Source organism: Clarias gariepinus, chromosome 13 (genome assembly GCF_024256425.1).
Source record: "Clarias gariepinus isolate MV-2021 ecotype Netherlands chromosome 13, CGAR_prim_01v2, whole genome shotgun sequence".
NCBI classification, from domain to species: domain Eukaryota; kingdom Metazoa; phylum Chordata; class Actinopteri; order Siluriformes; family Clariidae; genus Clarias; species Clarias gariepinus.
In genome coordinates, this window is record NC_071112.1 from 6833336 (window position 1) to 6849847 (window position 16512).

Genomic DNA, 16512 nt, shown 5'->3' on the forward strand with positions numbered 1-16512 from the left:
GTACCCGGAGGGAACCCACCAAACTTCATGCACACATACCTGAGACGGACCCCGGACCCTGTAGGTGCAAGGCAACAGTGCTAACCACTACGCCACCGTTGTATTGTAGCAACGTCTGAAAAAATCTATACAGAATCAGGATATTTAGTAAATTATATAAATATAGAATCTGCACTTACCAGTGCAGTAGGTATTGTGATAAAATCATATCTGGTTATTCCAGCTGATTCCTGTCTCCATACATACAAACTTTTAAACATCTAAGCTTTGTCTGGAACATCAGTTATTTATTTGAGAAATCTGACCTTTTTTAGTTTTTTTATTTTTATTTCAGGCATTCCTTTACCCTGGTTTCTCTCTAGATGTACCCCTGGCACTGTTCTTTCCTGCATATATTTTATACTGTGTTGTTGAATTGTTAAATAAAGCTTAATTTAAAAAAAAAGTGTCCATACATAGGACAAATCAACACTTTTTTAAAAATTTTTTTTAGCAAAATGTAACTGTAATGTGACTGTATATTAAAAATAACCCTTCAACACATTATCAAAAGCTGGAAGGATAGTCCTGAAACATCAACATTCTGAAAAAAATGTGGTCCAAAAAAAAAAAAAAAACATGAATAGAGATCACTTACACACTTGGTGAAGTTGCATGGGAAAAAAAATCAACAGTAAAAACCATTGCTATGTTTAATAGTGAAAGTAAGAGCATTTGCAATTTGCTAGAGAGCATACAAGACTTCGGAGCAAGGGTCATGTAGTATGATATTGACCCTGCCCCAGAACATCAGGGTAAGAAGGAAGGTGCATGAAGTGATGCACCATCATGCAAAGTGCCCAATGTACAAGTTTTGTGAATGTACATGTTCAGTGTTATCATCTGGGGCTGCTTCAGCTGGTTAGATGTAGATCAGCAACAGTAAAGCAATTAAATGGTCAGCTGATGCGCAAAATGTATCACATCAATCATGTTTTTCTTCCCTGATGCCACAGGAATATTGTAAAAGAGTGATTCTGGGAGCATAAAGAATCATTCTTCGATATGAACTGGCTGTCACATTGTGTGCAGTAATCAAAGCTAAATGTGATTAAATGAAATCTTATAGTAATAAATAATAATAATAAATGTGTCCACGTACATAGGAGAAAGTCCCACCAAACAGAAAGGAAAATGTAATAACACACACACACACTGTATATATGTGTATATATATGTGGCGTAGAGGTTAGCATTGTTGCCTTGCACCTCCAGGGTCTGGGTTTGATCCAAAGACATGCAGATTATGTAACTGCTGTTCCTGAGTGGCCTGTAGTGTATGAATGAGCATGTGTGTATGTGCATGTGCCCTGTGATGGATAGGTACCCAGTCTCCAGGCACCCGCGCCTCACAGAATAAAGATTTATAGGCATTGAGACGATGAGTAAGCTCCCCCTATAATGCTAAAGGATATCTAATAGTCACTTGTATATTCTTACTCCTAGTCTATTTAAATTTTTGTTTTATTTAAACAAAATGCCTTCCCTCCGCATAATATCATACAATAATGTCAACATTTTCTTTTTTTATTCCTACCATTCACCAGGGTATCGTGTGCAGATCTTTCTGTCTTTTACCAGAAACATCTCTGAAATTCACTAAACAACACATTCTGCTCTCAAAAAGTTAAATATACGGTACATTATTTTTTCTGAAAGTTTACCAGGGTGAGATGTCAGATTTATTGGGCTATTATACATTAATATCAAACCAGGTTTTGGACATTTTAGTACTGTACACTACTCTCTCAGTCTGGGTTTTATTTAAAAAAGAACTGAAGTTTATAGCTAAAAGTGTTTTATCAGGCAGATGTTTCAATATTGTGTAACATATTTGTGACATACTGTAGCATTTCACTCCATATTATAATGTGTATGAACTAATATAATAAAATCTGAATTTGATATGGTAGGATAGTGCTGAACTGTCTACTTTGTGGAAGAAATGCGGTCTGTGAAAAACTTGGAGTTGCATGGTAAGAAATCAACATTTACTGATATCTATGTTTAATTGGGAAAGTAAGAGCATTTCCACACATACACACACACACACACACACACACACACAATGTGATTGAATACTTGCAAGATTGGGACTAAACAACTGTCCTTGAGAAAACCACTTGTTAGCGAGACTAATCAGAGAAAAGGCTTCAGTTTGCTTAGGGAGCATAAAGATTAGACTTTGGAGCAATGGAGAAGGTAATGTGGTCTGATGAGTTCAGATCGAGAGCGTCAGGGTAAGAAGAGAAGCACATGAAGCAATGCACCCATCATGCATAATGCCCGCTGTACAAGCCTCTCACTGTTATGATCTGAGGTTGCTTCAGTTGCTTAGCAACATTATGTGGCATTAAAATAAAGTCAGCTGACGAGCAAAATGTAGCACATCTATGGAGTTTTTTCCCCTGGTGGCATAAGAATATTACAGGTCTCAGACTGTGAAAGAGGTGTTTTGGGAGCAACACATGAAATGGAAACCACATTGTGTACTGTAATCTGAGATAAATGAATGAAATCTGAAAGTGATTCATCATAGAACTTTATACTGGTTGGTGTTGCATTGTTCCTTACTGTTTGTGAAGATTTCAAGACAGTGTAAATTATATTTCTGTTCTTTTGTTATTGTTTTTTAAATATGCTTCTGCTTACGCAAAATATGCTTCCCCATGTTGCTCAAGACAATGCAAAACAGAATCATATTGCTTGACCCTGCATATGGTATCTGACCACTGTTCTGCTTATACTGATTTGTTGTGATATACATACGAAATGTACACAAAACCAGACACTGATCCCGTATATATCATTCTCTAGCTTTAGTCATAATTTCAGAAACTAAAGTCAGGTGTAAGCATGATGCTGCTTTATCACATCTGTATTACACCTGTCCTTATTCCTTCATATTCGGTTTAAATGTGAAGGAAGCATTCTGATCGTGGAAATATTTCTACCTTGATGGCAACCAAGCACCAGTAAAGTGCTGGGATTATAGAGAGAAATAAATGGAGTTTTTACTTTCATAAGTGTGGTCTATTATTCTGCACAATCAAAACTCTGACTCGAATATCACTCATATAATTGTAGCAGCACGATTAAGTTTCAGCTTCTGGTACAAAAAATATTTAGATGTAATTTAAATGGAAAGAAAAAAATATGGACAGCACGCTGGCTTAGTGATTAGCGTTGTTGCCTTGTACTTTCAGGGTTGTGGGTTTGAGCCACACCTCAAGCCTGTGTGTGTGGATTTGGCATGTTCTACCTGTGCTTGGTGGGTTTTTGCAGATACTCCATTTTCCTCCTACAGTTTAAAGACATGCAGTCTAGATTAAGTGGCATTTCCAAATTCCTGCAGTTTGTGAGTGTCCTGTGATGTATTGGCACCCTCTGCAGGATGTACAGTATTTTATTGATCCAAAGATTAACTGCAAATTACAAATGTATTTTTGAAATGTATAAGAAAAACAAGGATGATTCCTTGCCTGCAAAAAACAAGTTTAAATGTGTCTTCAATGCAAACACTATTTATTTATTTAGTATTGAAACAATACAAATAGAATACAAAAACATTAAACATATTTAACAATAACAACAGCAGCATTAACAACAACAACAACAACAAAAAACTACAATTAAAATAAATCAACCATAAAGAACAAAAAAATATAAAATTGACAGTCCAAAAAAAGGATAAAATACACAAGAGGATCGAAATGATGTATAAACCGTGAAAAAGATGTATCAGAAAAACACTTTATTCCAATTTGAAATAATATTATAATAATCTAGAAGTCTGTTCTTATTATTATTAAGCTGAATTCATTTAAGAGAATTAAAAAGTACCGTCATATCTAGAATGAAAAGAGGGAAATTCAATTATTCCTTTTTAATTCTCTGTTTATGTATAAAGTATTTTGCATGTAAAAAAAAAAATTTAACAACATATTCAAGCTGTTTATTTTCCACACTTCAATGCAAACACTAAACCTGAACAAATCTCTCAGTCTAACGTTACTCCCGTGATGCCACACTGGCCCGCCCGTTTCCGCAATTTCAACCAATAATATTGCAGCTCAGTGAAATGCCGCACGCTGATTGGCTCACTGTAGCTACGGCGCAACATTCAAAGTGAGCTAACTGTCCGCCGGAGCCTGTTGCTGTTCAGTGCTGCGAGGGTTTGCAGAGTCTGGAGTTGACCGTGTGCTCTAAAGATAAAGATTTAATTCTACCTTTAATTCACCCCGTGTGGCGACACCAGCGGGGGCAAGTCGTTGGGTAAGTTTTCTGAGGTAACATTAGTTTTAAAAGCTAACCTGTAGTTGGGGTATTTAAATATTATCTCGTTACAGGCGCCATAACATTACTGAACCGGTCAGATTTAAACGTAGAACGGGTTATTTGTGTCACCTTAGTTGTTTAATTGGTTTTGTTTATCCCCAGTGAAAGTTAATTGATTAAATGGAATTATGTGTACAGTAGTCAGGTTTGAACTTTAACGTTAAATGTAACGAGCCTCGACTTGCTAACAACAGCTTGCGCACGTTGACTAACAGAACACTTCATTATTTTTCTAGTTGAATTTAATCAGTGAAGGTAAAACTGGATAAGTCCAGAAGAGGCTCTCTGACCATGTCTAATCTCATACCTGTGACCAAGAAAGATGAAAAGGGCCGAAACATCCAAGTAGTGGTGAGATGCAGGTGAGCGTTTTTACTCAGTTCTTATTTTCTTTCTTTAACTTCCTGTTTGTTGACACTGTGTCTAATGGCTGCTGTGGAGGCTCAGTGTGAAGGTTTATCTAGAATAGTTAGTTGTCCATGATTATAATAAGTAACATTATTTATTGTAGTGGAATATTGTGGATATTATTATAAATGCTTATTGTAAATATCTGTTAATAAGGATTATTGGGAATATTTGAGATTTATTAAGATATGCATTTGTGAGGGTTTATGGTAAATATTTGTTTAAGAAGGTTTATGGCACAACTAATCACGTAAAAATTTAAATTGCGATCCGTGCAAAAAAATCTCATCACATTGTGCCCTAGTGAACATTTTATTGTCAGGGTTTACTGTGGATTTTAAAGAAAATACTTATTGTAGATGTTTGTTAAAAAGGATTATTGGGAATATTTGAGAAGGCTTATTATGGTTATTTATTGTGAGGTATTATATTTCCGGGAATATATTTATTGACAAGGTTTATGGTGAATATTTATAGATTTGAATTTTTTTTTAGAAGGTTTGTGACAGCGCCACACAATTAATGGCATAACTAAAATTGTAATATGCCTCAAGTTAATCGCAGTGTGATTTATTTAATATTTTTTAATTTTAAATAACTTGCATTGTGAATAAGTTAAAAACTATTTATTTTATGTTCAAATTGTGCAGCTCTAGTTTATGGTTAATATTGAGGGATTGTTGTGAATCACTGTAAATTTTAAGATTTACTGTACATACATTTTCATAATGTTTATTTAGAACTGTAAACTTGGATATTTATTGAGTAAAGCATTGTTAGGTGTTTATTGCAAATGTTTACTACTTATATTTTTGTGAATCTTTTATAGACATTTATTTGCAAGGCTTACTGTGCTGTCAGTCTTTTGTCCCTGTTTATAATTATTTATGATGAACATTTATTATGTTCTGTTATATACATAGATATATAGATATTTATTGAGAATAATGTATGGTAATATATATATATATTTTTTTGTTTCCAAATTGCCCGTGTGTGTGCACTTGTGGCCTTTGGTGGATTCTTATGCTGTCCAGGATTTATGCTACCTAGTAACCAGAGTCCCCCTCCAGGCCTCCCTTGACCCTGTAAGGATAAGCGGTATAGAGATTAAATGTATGTTTTATAACCAATATTTATTGTAAATGTTTTCCAGGCCTTTCAATGCAGTTGAGCGAAAGTCAAACTCGCATGGAGTGGTGGAGTGTGACTCAAGTCGGAAAGAGGTGACGGTCCGTACCGGAAATGTCACTGACAAAACCGCCAGGAAAATGTACACCTTTGACATGGTGCGTATTTCTGAGTAGAATTAAAAAAATAATAATTTTTATACATCTGAAACTGGATATATACATGCTACATATAATGATCAGATCTAAAGGAGTAAGTGAACCTATGGAGTAAGTTTAAAGATTGCTATAATGTAAAGGGCTCAGTCAGCATCTTTATCTGTTTATTAATCCTGTTTATAATGTTAATAAATTTTTAATTTTCAAATATCCTAGTTAAGGAAGAGTTTGTGATGTTAAGGATAACAAAGCTCTATATTAAACACTGAACAGTCCATCACGCCTTCTATCAAAATTCATAAGAGGCTTTAAAAATGTCCCTTTAAAAAAAAAACAAAAAAAAAAAACACAAAACAAACCTTGTTTGTGCATATATTGTATGTCTGAACGTTTTTTTTTTAACCCGATCGTTGTTGGTGTAACTCAATTAAGATTCTCATTGAAAATGTACTACATGTAGTGAAACTATTGCATTGTGTTAAATAAAAGGAAACCATTTAACACTTCTGCCTAATCATTTAGGTCTTTAAATACATCTGCACATGTTTACTGTAATGTGGTGGGTTTACTTTGTCACTGTCTCACCCATATACAGGTATTTGGTCCATCTGCCAAGCAGATAGATGTGTACAGGAGTGTAGTGTGCCCTATACTGGATGAAGTAATTATGGGTTATAACTGCACCATCTTTGCGTGAGTAAACTTCCAAACTGCAATATCAGTCTCAGAAAATACACTTCGTATTTAAGCACTGTTTCTACTTGTTAATCGTCGTTTCTACTTTTAATTTAAGGTATGGACAGACGGGCACAGGAAAAACCTTCACGATGGAGGGTGAAAGGACACCTAATGAGGAATTTACCTGGGAGGAGGTACAATCCTGATGTTTTAAATGAATTTTTTTTTTAAAGGACCTGTAAAAATTTAGTAAATTTGGTGTAATGAGTAGAAGTGCAGCATAATTTTTTTTCTTTCTTTTTTTTGTACTAAATAATGGTAATCTTCTCAATGTCACCATTTGTGCCATTATCTGCTGTTACACTAGATAAATGTATAAATATTTAGTGGTATGTTTAATAGTTACTTATCGCACTTTATAATAGCACCCATAATGTTTTTCAAAATAAACACAATGGTGTTATTTTCTTGTAATCAAATCATGTAGTCGTGATGAAGACGTTGATGCATTATGCTTTTTTTTCTTTTAGGATCCTCTAGCTGGTATCATCCCTCGTACTCTCCACCAGATCTTTGAGAAGCTAACGAGTAACGGCACAGAGTTCTCAGTGAAGGTTTCCCTGCTGGAGATCTATAACGAAGAGCTGTTCGACCTCCTCAGCCCTTCACCAGACGTCACAGAGAGGTTGCAGCTGTTTGACGACCCCAGGAACAAGGTCTGTGACAGTACCATGACTTCTGAATACCTTAGGTTTTGATGGCTCATTGCATATGTTTAAGTCTAATCACAATTTTTTTTTCATGTCTGACTGCCTTCTTTCTCCCCAATCTTTTTTTTTTTTTTTTTTTCCCCTTAAATCAGAGAGGTGTTATTGTTAAGGGACTCGAGGAGATAACTGTACATAACAAAAATGAGGTCTATCAGATTCTTGAAAGAGGTGCAGCCAAGAGGAAGACTGCATCCACACTGATGAACGCTTACTCCAGGTAGGTACTTGAATGAATGCCCATGATGATTTAGTTTTTCCAAAAAGGGAGAAAAGAAATTGAGATTGATGGAGGCTGTAAAATAGTTTAATAGAGATAGATTTGTTAAAAGGAAGCATCATGTGTATGAATGAGAATTAGTCTATTATTGAGACTGTTTACCTTTTCACTCAGTCGTTCCCACTCCGTGTTCTCCGTCACCATACACATGAAGGAAATTACACTGGATGGAGAGGAGCTGGTGAAGATTGGAAAATTAAACCTGGTAGGAATTACTAGATTTTATTATTAATCTATTCATAATTATTACTATTACTATTATTTCAAGGGGGCAGCGCACGTGTGTTGGCGTATGTCTTGCATCTCTACTAACACAAAGTTGCATCTTTGCATGTAGGTGGATCTCGCAGGTAGTGAAAACATCGGCCGTTCTGGAGCAGTGGACAAGCGTGCACGCGAGGCAGGAAACATTAACCAGTCACTGTTGACGCTCGGTCGTGTGATCACAGCTCTGGTAGAACGCGGCCCCCATGTGCCCTACCGTGAGTCCAAACTCACCCGTATCCTTCAGGATTCACTGGGAGGACGTACCAAGACCTCCATCATTGCCACCGTCTCTCCAGCTTCCATCAACTTGGAGGTGGGAATCATTGCTAGCGCTCAGACATGCTGCTTAAAAACTCACTGACAGATGGTCAAAATCGTATTTATTTTAGGAGACTTAAAATCGTAGAATAATTGTTCTGTTGTGCAAAAAATAAAACGCTGGTTAAGTCGAATATATCGTTTAATATTTTAAATACTGTATTTAAACCTGCAATGTCGTAGGTGTCCTAAGCATTTGTCAGCTTGTACTTGTAACTGATATTTATAAATGTTTTCTTGGTCTCTGAATACAGGAGACTCTCAGTACACTGGATTATGCTAACAGGGCAAAGAACATCATGAACAAGCCAGAAGTGAACCAGAAACTCACCAAGAGAACCCTGATCAAGGCAAGTTCTGTCACAATTGTGTGCAATTTCTCTAAAACTAAACAAAATGCTGAACAGCTTGTTAATCTTCTGCTTAGGAGGTTTTAATTTAAAGCGTTACACAATATGGATTAAATAACATTATTTTAAATATTGCACTTTAATTTGGGTTTAACTTGATGTGCTCACGGTTAATTATTTTTAAATTCAGGAATACACAGAGGAGATTGAGCGTCTGAAGAGGGATTTGGCTGCCACACGGGAAAAGCATGGTGTCTATCTCTCAGCTGAGAACTATGAGTGAGTTCAGTTTTTTGATGTTCTGAATGTACTAGAGCAGGAAATTGATGATTTTGTCTCAAATTATGGTCATTATTGCTTATATAAATATTATAGAATCTTTTATTAATTTGCATAATGATTGAGGTGACTCTGAAACAACTAAAATAAAAGCAGCTATTCTTGTTTAATGCATCTCTTTACCAAAAGATTAGATGAAATTGTGTGCTGGTGGTTTGAAGGGGTTAAACGGCTAGTGTAGAAGTATTTTAAGATTTAATTTCACAAGGATGTGTAGTTATTTAAAATGCTGTCACACACAGCCCTTGGAAGCAAAGTTGGTGTGTAATGAATTTAAAGGCTAGTTAATTGTAAATTTAGCCTTTGTTTTGGTATTACTTTTTCTGCTAATAAAAATGCCTGGGTATTAGATAAGTGTTGCTGATTTGTGTATGTATTTTGTAGGAGTATGAACAGTAAACTGGTGAGTCAGGAAGAACAGATCACAGAGTATACAGAGAGGATTGCAGCGGTGGAGGAGGAACTCAAGAGGGTGAGTCTTTAAAAACTTCTGCTTTTGTGCAAGTGTCAATCTTGCACTTTTTTTTTTGAGCGTAACACTTTTTAAAATGTAGATTTACAAAGTATAAAGAAAAAACTATTAACCTAATTATTTATTAATTTATTTACAACCTAAAATCTCCTGGGCTGCTACTTCAGTGTGATACCTGTAGGTAAAAAATTATTACTATATAATAAGGCACCTAAATCTTTAATCTAGATGATGGAGCTGTTCACAGACAATACTCAGAAGCTGGAAAAGTGCAATGAGGACCTGCAGGACAAGAGCCAGCAACTGCAGGAGGCCCACAAGGATCTGAAGGAGACCAGACAGAGACTCACTCAGGAGGAGTTCATCACCACTCAGCTGCAGACCACCGAGAACCAGCTGTACAACACTGCTGGCCAGGTGTGATGCCATGGAAAGCGTCAATTCTAGCAAATGGTTGATTTTGTTGTACGTGTCTTCAACATTTATTATTATATGCATGTTGTATAGCTGCTGAGTACAGCGGACGTGAGCACGGCGGACGTGGGAGGTCTGCATGCTAAGCTGCAGCGGGTGAAGGCTGTGGAGCAGCACAACACCACAGCTCAGAGCAACTTCGCCCAGAGCATGGAGCAGAGCTGCGGCAGCATACAAAGATCGCTGCAGGAGCACAGTCTTAAACATGCTGCCATGCTCGATTATTACCGCCATGCCATGGGTGAGTGTCTCAATTCTGGGGCTTAATAATTATTTATAATATTAAACAAGGTGCACACAATGTACTTAAGATTCTTTACGGTTTAAGTTCCGTGTTTATCAGTTCCAAATTGAATTGTAGCACATGTACGTTGGTCTTGTCAACTAAAAATGTATCCTTTTTAAAGGAGAATCTTATTTTAAATACGCCTTATGCTTCTAAATAAATTTATATTTGATTAGGATTAGCCCTGTACAGGTTGAAGAATTGCTGAGCACAGGCTGTGATCTTTGTGTGTGTTTGCAGGGCAACTTCTTGGAGGAACTGGCCGTGCTTTTGAGGAGGCTATGGGCTCCATAGTGCGTTCCTACACCACTGTCCGAGAGGCGGTGAAGGAAGGAGTGGACGATTGTAAGGCCAAGCTTCTGCAACAGGAGGGGCTCACAGTCGGAAGCAGAGACACCGTGCTGGAAATGCTGGTGAGAGGATTTTGCAAGAAATGTTTTTGAAATACAAATGTACTTTTATGTGTAAGGATTAAGGGTTAATGAAAAGATTGTGGATTCAAATTCCAAAAAAATGTTCTTGTGTGGATCTTGTAATATGTGAACTTTTCTTTGCCCCACAGGACAAGCATAAACTTAATCTTGATGAGGTTCTAATCGGAGAAGTGATTCCCGCGATCAGATCAATTATGGATGTGAACGATGGCTTAAAACAGACCCTGCAGAGATGCAACGTGCTGGCTGGACAGGTGTGTTTAAAATTTGGGTCAAATCATGCAATTTGGTACCAGGGTAGAGTATGTTAAATGTACACATGATGCCGTTTCTTTTTTCCTCATTGTGTTGTAGTGTTGCTCAGTTTGTGCATTTTTGCATGCACTTTGTCTTTTGCTGTCTTTTGTATAATACTTGGATAGTTTTGTTAATTTATGATCATTTATTTTGTCTTAGTCAGCAAATTAGGTGTCTTTCCTTAGCTAGTTATTTTTAATATATTAATATATGTAGCACCATGGTCCTGGGGGGGGGGACCATTTTTTTTTTTTGTTTCATTGTGTACTAAACGCTGTATGGTTTAAATAAATAACAAAAGCCTACTTCTTTCAGATGGAGGGAATGAAGACTGAGATGGCTGTCTTTTTCAGTGGCCACGTGGAGGCGCTGGCGAGCATGCGGGAGACCGCTGTGCAGGGCTTCGCTTCCCTCCAGGCTGAGCACAGCAAGCTGAAAGAGCAGATCAACCAGGCCAGCAACCAACACGAAACAGTACGTCTGTTTTTATAAAATTTTTTTTATTAATTTCTCTTCAGCTTCGATAATTAATATTTTATTATATTTATTAATTTTACATTAATAACAACTAACAGATTGAAACATAACTACACATTTACTACACACAGTACCTGAAAAATAACACGCACACCAAAACTGACAATTAAATGATTGCGCACATACACTTAAAATAAATAAAACTTAAATAATAAACAACTAGGCTGCCAGGGCGTTACAATAAATGTACAACATGGATCAGTAGGTTATGAGTTGTTAAATATGAACAGTATTCCTGTCTTTGTCATTATCCAGATATCTAAAAATTTATCCGAGCATTTGGATCGTGTATAACTTAATTTTCCCATCCAGATAATAGACACCATTTCCAAAATCCCCCTTTGAAAAGATGGCGGAGAGTGAGATTTCCAGTCTGTTAAAATTAGCCTCTTGGCGGTGTTCATACCAAGCATTAAAGATTTCTGTAAGGCTTTAGGTAGATGCAGGGTTTATTCTGAACAACCAAAGATTGCTAGTTCAGCATGAGGACTAATATCCTTGCCATATGCTTTGGAAAACCAAGAAAAAATGTCTGACCATGCACACTAGTTTTAAAGCAGAAGTTTAATAAATAACTTTCTTTAGACCGATGTGGATAGATTTTTTTTTTTTTTTTTTTTTCTGATTAACTTATTTAATTTAAAGTGGCTCACACAACGTGCACACTTTCAATATACACGTGTTTTGTGCAAACCACTTTGAGGCTGTGATGTGGGACTAATGAAAGCCGCACAAGCCAAATAAAAGTGTCTTGTCCATTACCAGTTGTGATAGCACTGTTTTTCACATTGTCTTGCAGCGTGTAGCGCAGCTCCTTCGGTGTGTCCAGGACCAGATAAACCTCCTGGCACTAGATACACAGTCTGACTTTAAGGGGCTACAGGAGGCAGCAGATACACAGCGAACTCCCATGGAGACTCTGAAAATCACAATACAGAGGTGAGAAGAGAAAACGCTAGGGTTAACAGTTAAATCCTAATTTGTTATTCTGAATGTAAACTTGGACAAAGCAGAACAATCATTCAATTCACAATGACTCTTGACCATTTCATCATGTTATCCCCCCCCCCGCCTCTGTTTAAACGTACTTATGTTGTTAACTTTAATTTGTCTGTCAGTGTAAATTTGAACAAAGTGATGTATTAAAAAAAAACTATCATTTTTATTTAGCAAATGCACTGAGGCTGAACAGGAGAGCTCGTCAGTCGGCGCTCGATTAAGTTCCTGTGCAGATGGAGTGATAAAGGAGATGAGCGAAGTTGCAGGGGAGGGACGCACAGCATTGGATGAAGGTGCTGGTTACTGTGGCCTCCTTCAGCGCTCTCTGGAGTCGGTGTCTGACTCGAGCATTCAATGGTGTCAACAGGCCAGAGACCTGACTGAGAGACGTGCTGAAGAACAGCTGAACCTCTTGGAGGAGAACAAAGCTGCAGCACATGAGCTTCTGAAGGTAAGATGGGCCATCACTGACATTATGTGCCACCTGTAGTAGTGTTATACCGTACAAGCGCTCTGTAGTGATGGTTTGGAATTGTAAAAAAATAAAAATAAATAAAAATGGCTCATTCTAAACAAGTAGTAGAACACAATTCCTACCGAACTGCTGAAAGTTTTTGCTTTTGGTAGAGCTGCCATGGGTGTAACTTGGATTTCACATGCAGTGTTATTTATACGGCTAAGTATTTAAATTCTGTTAATTAGGAAATTTCTGTTGTTGGTAATTGGAGCTGTGCAGTTTTATTGATATATTTTTTTTTTACCTGACAAAAATCACAAAGTTCAGTTGTTAAAACTATTCCATAGCTCTTGTAGAAAATATAAACTGATTACATTTTCCACGATTGAGTTTATTTATTTACTTTTGTTACTGCTCAGTTGGTGCAATACCGCTACCTACAGGATGGGAGTGTCATGCTGAAGATTGGCAGGAAATAAAGATTATCACTTTGTTGTCGACTGTTTAACTGTTATGTCTTGTATATACTTAAGTTAAACAGTATTCCAATTGTGTAATATATATAATTTTTTTTTTTTTTTTTTTTTTTTTTTTTTAAATGCTGTAAGTGCTTGAGGCACATTAGCACTGTTGAATGAACTGGAAAACTCAGAATGCTCAACAATGAAATCGACAGGCTACCTATGATTCACAGCTCTAATGAGAACAGTAAATTTGCTTTGGGTTGCCCACAACACACCACTGCACCACTGAGTCACTGCTATATTTTGCATACACTTCTGTGGATGGATGGATGGATTTGGATGATGGATGGACAAGGTCCAGTTTTATTCTCTACAGTGTGCAGTCCTACCAAGACTTGCATTACATTACTACTTAACCACTCAGTGTCTTTGCGTAAAGAATTAAGGGGATAAATCTTTACTTACATTTAAGAGTAAACTTCTGAGTAACAGCAATGTTCATAATTAATGAAACAATTTTTTTTTTACAATTTTTTCAGAGAAAATAAATTAACATGAATGGTAAATTGAGTAGTACGGATGATGTGATGTGTATGGTGTCTGTCTGATCTTATGCTTTGTGTACTCACAGGGTGTAGAGGAGCGCGGTCAGGCCTCAGTAGAGGAGTGCCGAACTCGCCTCGCTCCAGTACAGCAAGAAATGGAAATGCTCTTGAAAGGAGTGGAAGGGCAGACGGTTAAAGATCGGGCAATCCTGCAGCAGCACAGAGAAGAGCTCTTGACTTTTGCAACACAAGCACTTAATACAGTCAACCACTTCCTGAATGATGAACTCCAGCAGGATCTGCCTACTGGTGAGACCTCAGGAGATGATTTAGTGGGGAATAGTACCTTCAATCAGACTTTGCAAACAGACTAATAGATGTAGAAGCAACTTTGTTATATCTTCTATGGGCTTTACATTAAGTTGTGTTAACTAGTAATTGGTTATGTTAAATGGTTTCATAACAATTTTAGATTATAAACAGTTTTAATAAAATTTTCGATTTACATGGGTACCAGGTTCATGGTATCCCTCGGTTAGCTATTCAAGGGAAATATTTAGATCTCCATTGATTGTTCTTGTGCGTGTATGTGTAGGCACGACGCCGAAACGTAAGGAGTATGTGTACCCACGTGTATTGGCGCCACTGAGGAGCAGAACAGAGCTCGAAGAGGAGTTTCGAGTTCAGCAGGAGCAGCTGATGAGCGCATTCGTTCAGTGTGAAATCCTCACTGAGGGAGAGGAGGAGGAGAAACCTGTAGACCAGGTACAACCCTGACATCAGATATTAATTCATGAAAATAAAACAAATATCCCCTTTTAATAGGAACTTTTTGTATGAGTCTAATTGTTGCCTGTGATGTATGTAAAGGACTCTCTGGAGGATGAAGTGTACAGCTCCAGTGACAGTAACTCGACACAGCAGTCTATACCAGATGAGAATCTGATTTGCTACGAGGAGGGAAGGGTTCCCTTTTTTAAGGTAATGTTATTGGTTAAACTTGCACAAATGAATATATTTGTGCACAAATAAGTTACCAGCCATGAAGGCCAAAGAAAATGTAGAGGGTAATGACTTTTTCTCCCAGTGTAGTCATATACAGTATGTAGTCCATATTATAGGGCTTTCGGAGGGTCCTCGGTTTGAGCCCCAGTACTGCCGGGCTTACAATGTTAGGCCTGTAAGCAAGGTCCTTCATTCTCAAATGCTCAGATGTAATCGGGCATTGGGGTGGCAACCCTACTCTGTAAGAAACTGCCAGAGAAACAATAGATACGGGTTTAGGAAGCATTTATGCGATGTGGCCAAGTGCACAAATATAGAGAGTTATAGTAGAGAGGGATGCATGCACAGATCAACGGAACCAAGACACCAAGGACAGGGCTCTTTGCAGAGATGCACTTCAACATTTGCACACCATATATTCATGAAGATCAATTTGTGTACAAGGATGTTGTTGTAATGCTGGAACAGGTTTGGGCTTTTTGCTAGCAGTGAAGGGGAAATTGTAATGCTGTAGTACACAAGAACATTATACAATTCAGGGAAAAATCCACATATGCAAGGTCGGGTGTCCACAAACTTGGGTAATCTCGTGTGTTTTTAGTACTAATGAAGCATGTATAGCTGCATTCTTTTTCACCACCCTGACTAGTCAACATCCACACATCAGTGACTAGGGATAATGCAGATTAATTAATTAATTAATTAATTAATTAATTATTTTTCTTTCCATGTCCTGTTTTAAAAATTAAAATTGAGGGGTATACAAGTATGGTAAAATAGGTTTTTAGCTATTATAAATTTTCCTGCTTTTCGCACCTACCATGAATTTGTCAAACAGAAAATAAATACAATGCAAGTAATCCTGGCTAAATTCTATAATCTGTGGAAAAATGTGTTCCAACCTATACCTTTAACATATATTGCACTTGTGCAACCCATTAGTAAAATAAAGAAAACTATAATTGTAGTTTGAGGATGTAGTTTGAGGATCAGTACATTTTAGAACTTTACATTAAACGTTTTAATCGCCATTTTATTTAATTCTTGCTTTCCTTTCCACAGAAAAAGTCAAAAAAAGAAAACCCCAGCAGCAAGTCCCTGAACCGCTCAAAGGTAGCTGAAAACGAGGCCACGGTCACTCCTCCTCGATCTAGATTACCCCTCAGGTCCCAAAATCAGTGATGACTCCATTTCCTTTTTTTTTTTTTTTTTTTAAACTCAGTTACCTGTAGAGACTTGAGCTACTTATTATACTTATATATACTGCATCTTTATTTTAACCATTTTTTTTTTTGTACATGAATTTAAATATTCATTTATGTTTGCATCTTCATTTTCTGTCACTGTTTTTAATGTTGTGTATGTTCAGGATGTCGTGTACCTTTTTATTTGTTCTTCACTTGAATACAATGTGTATTGGTGTGTTTTCATGTTTAAAAAGTAAGAATGATTGCTGATTAAGGATTGTT

At 36.9% G+C, this 16512-nt stretch overlaps 1 protein-coding gene across 1 annotated transcript; it reads left to right on the plus strand.

The window, feature by feature from the left end:
- Positions 1 to 4185: 4185 nt before the first annotated feature.
- Positions 4186 to 16510, plus strand: kif11 (kinesin family member 11). Its single transcript, XM_053509861.1, has 23 exons — positions 4186 to 4314; positions 4614 to 4739; positions 5942 to 6074; positions 6670 to 6767; positions 6868 to 6946; positions 7283 to 7468; positions 7615 to 7739; positions 7914 to 8004; positions 8137 to 8379; positions 8639 to 8734; positions 8925 to 9013; positions 9458 to 9545; positions 9774 to 9962; positions 10053 to 10260; positions 10546 to 10718; positions 10868 to 10993; positions 11352 to 11510; positions 12373 to 12512; positions 12744 to 13023; positions 14125 to 14347; positions 14634 to 14803; positions 14909 to 15019; positions 16106 to 16510. Exons 2-23 carry the CDS (start codon positions 4669 to 4671, stop codon positions 16223 to 16225), a joined length of 3198 nt encoding a protein of 1065 aa, XP_053365836.1. The 5' UTR covers positions 4186 to 4314; positions 4614 to 4668; the 3' UTR covers positions 16226 to 16510.
- The last annotated feature ends 2 nt before the right edge of the window (positions 16511 to 16512 follow it).

Bases quoted from the DNA above. Each gene is read 5' to 3' on its own strand.
- kif11 (XM_053509861.1), top strand. From the start codon at position 4,669: ATGTCTAATCTCATACCTGTGACCAAGAAAGATGAAAAGGGCCGAAAC. The intron at 8,735-8,924 runs GCAAGTTCTGTC...TTTTAAATTCAG, and splicing joins CCAAGAGAACCCTGATCAAG to GAATACACAGAGGAGATTGA. The intron at 10,719-10,867 runs GTGAGAGGATTT...TTTGCCCCACAG, and splicing joins ACACCGTGCTGGAAATGCTG to GACAAGCATAAACTTAATCT.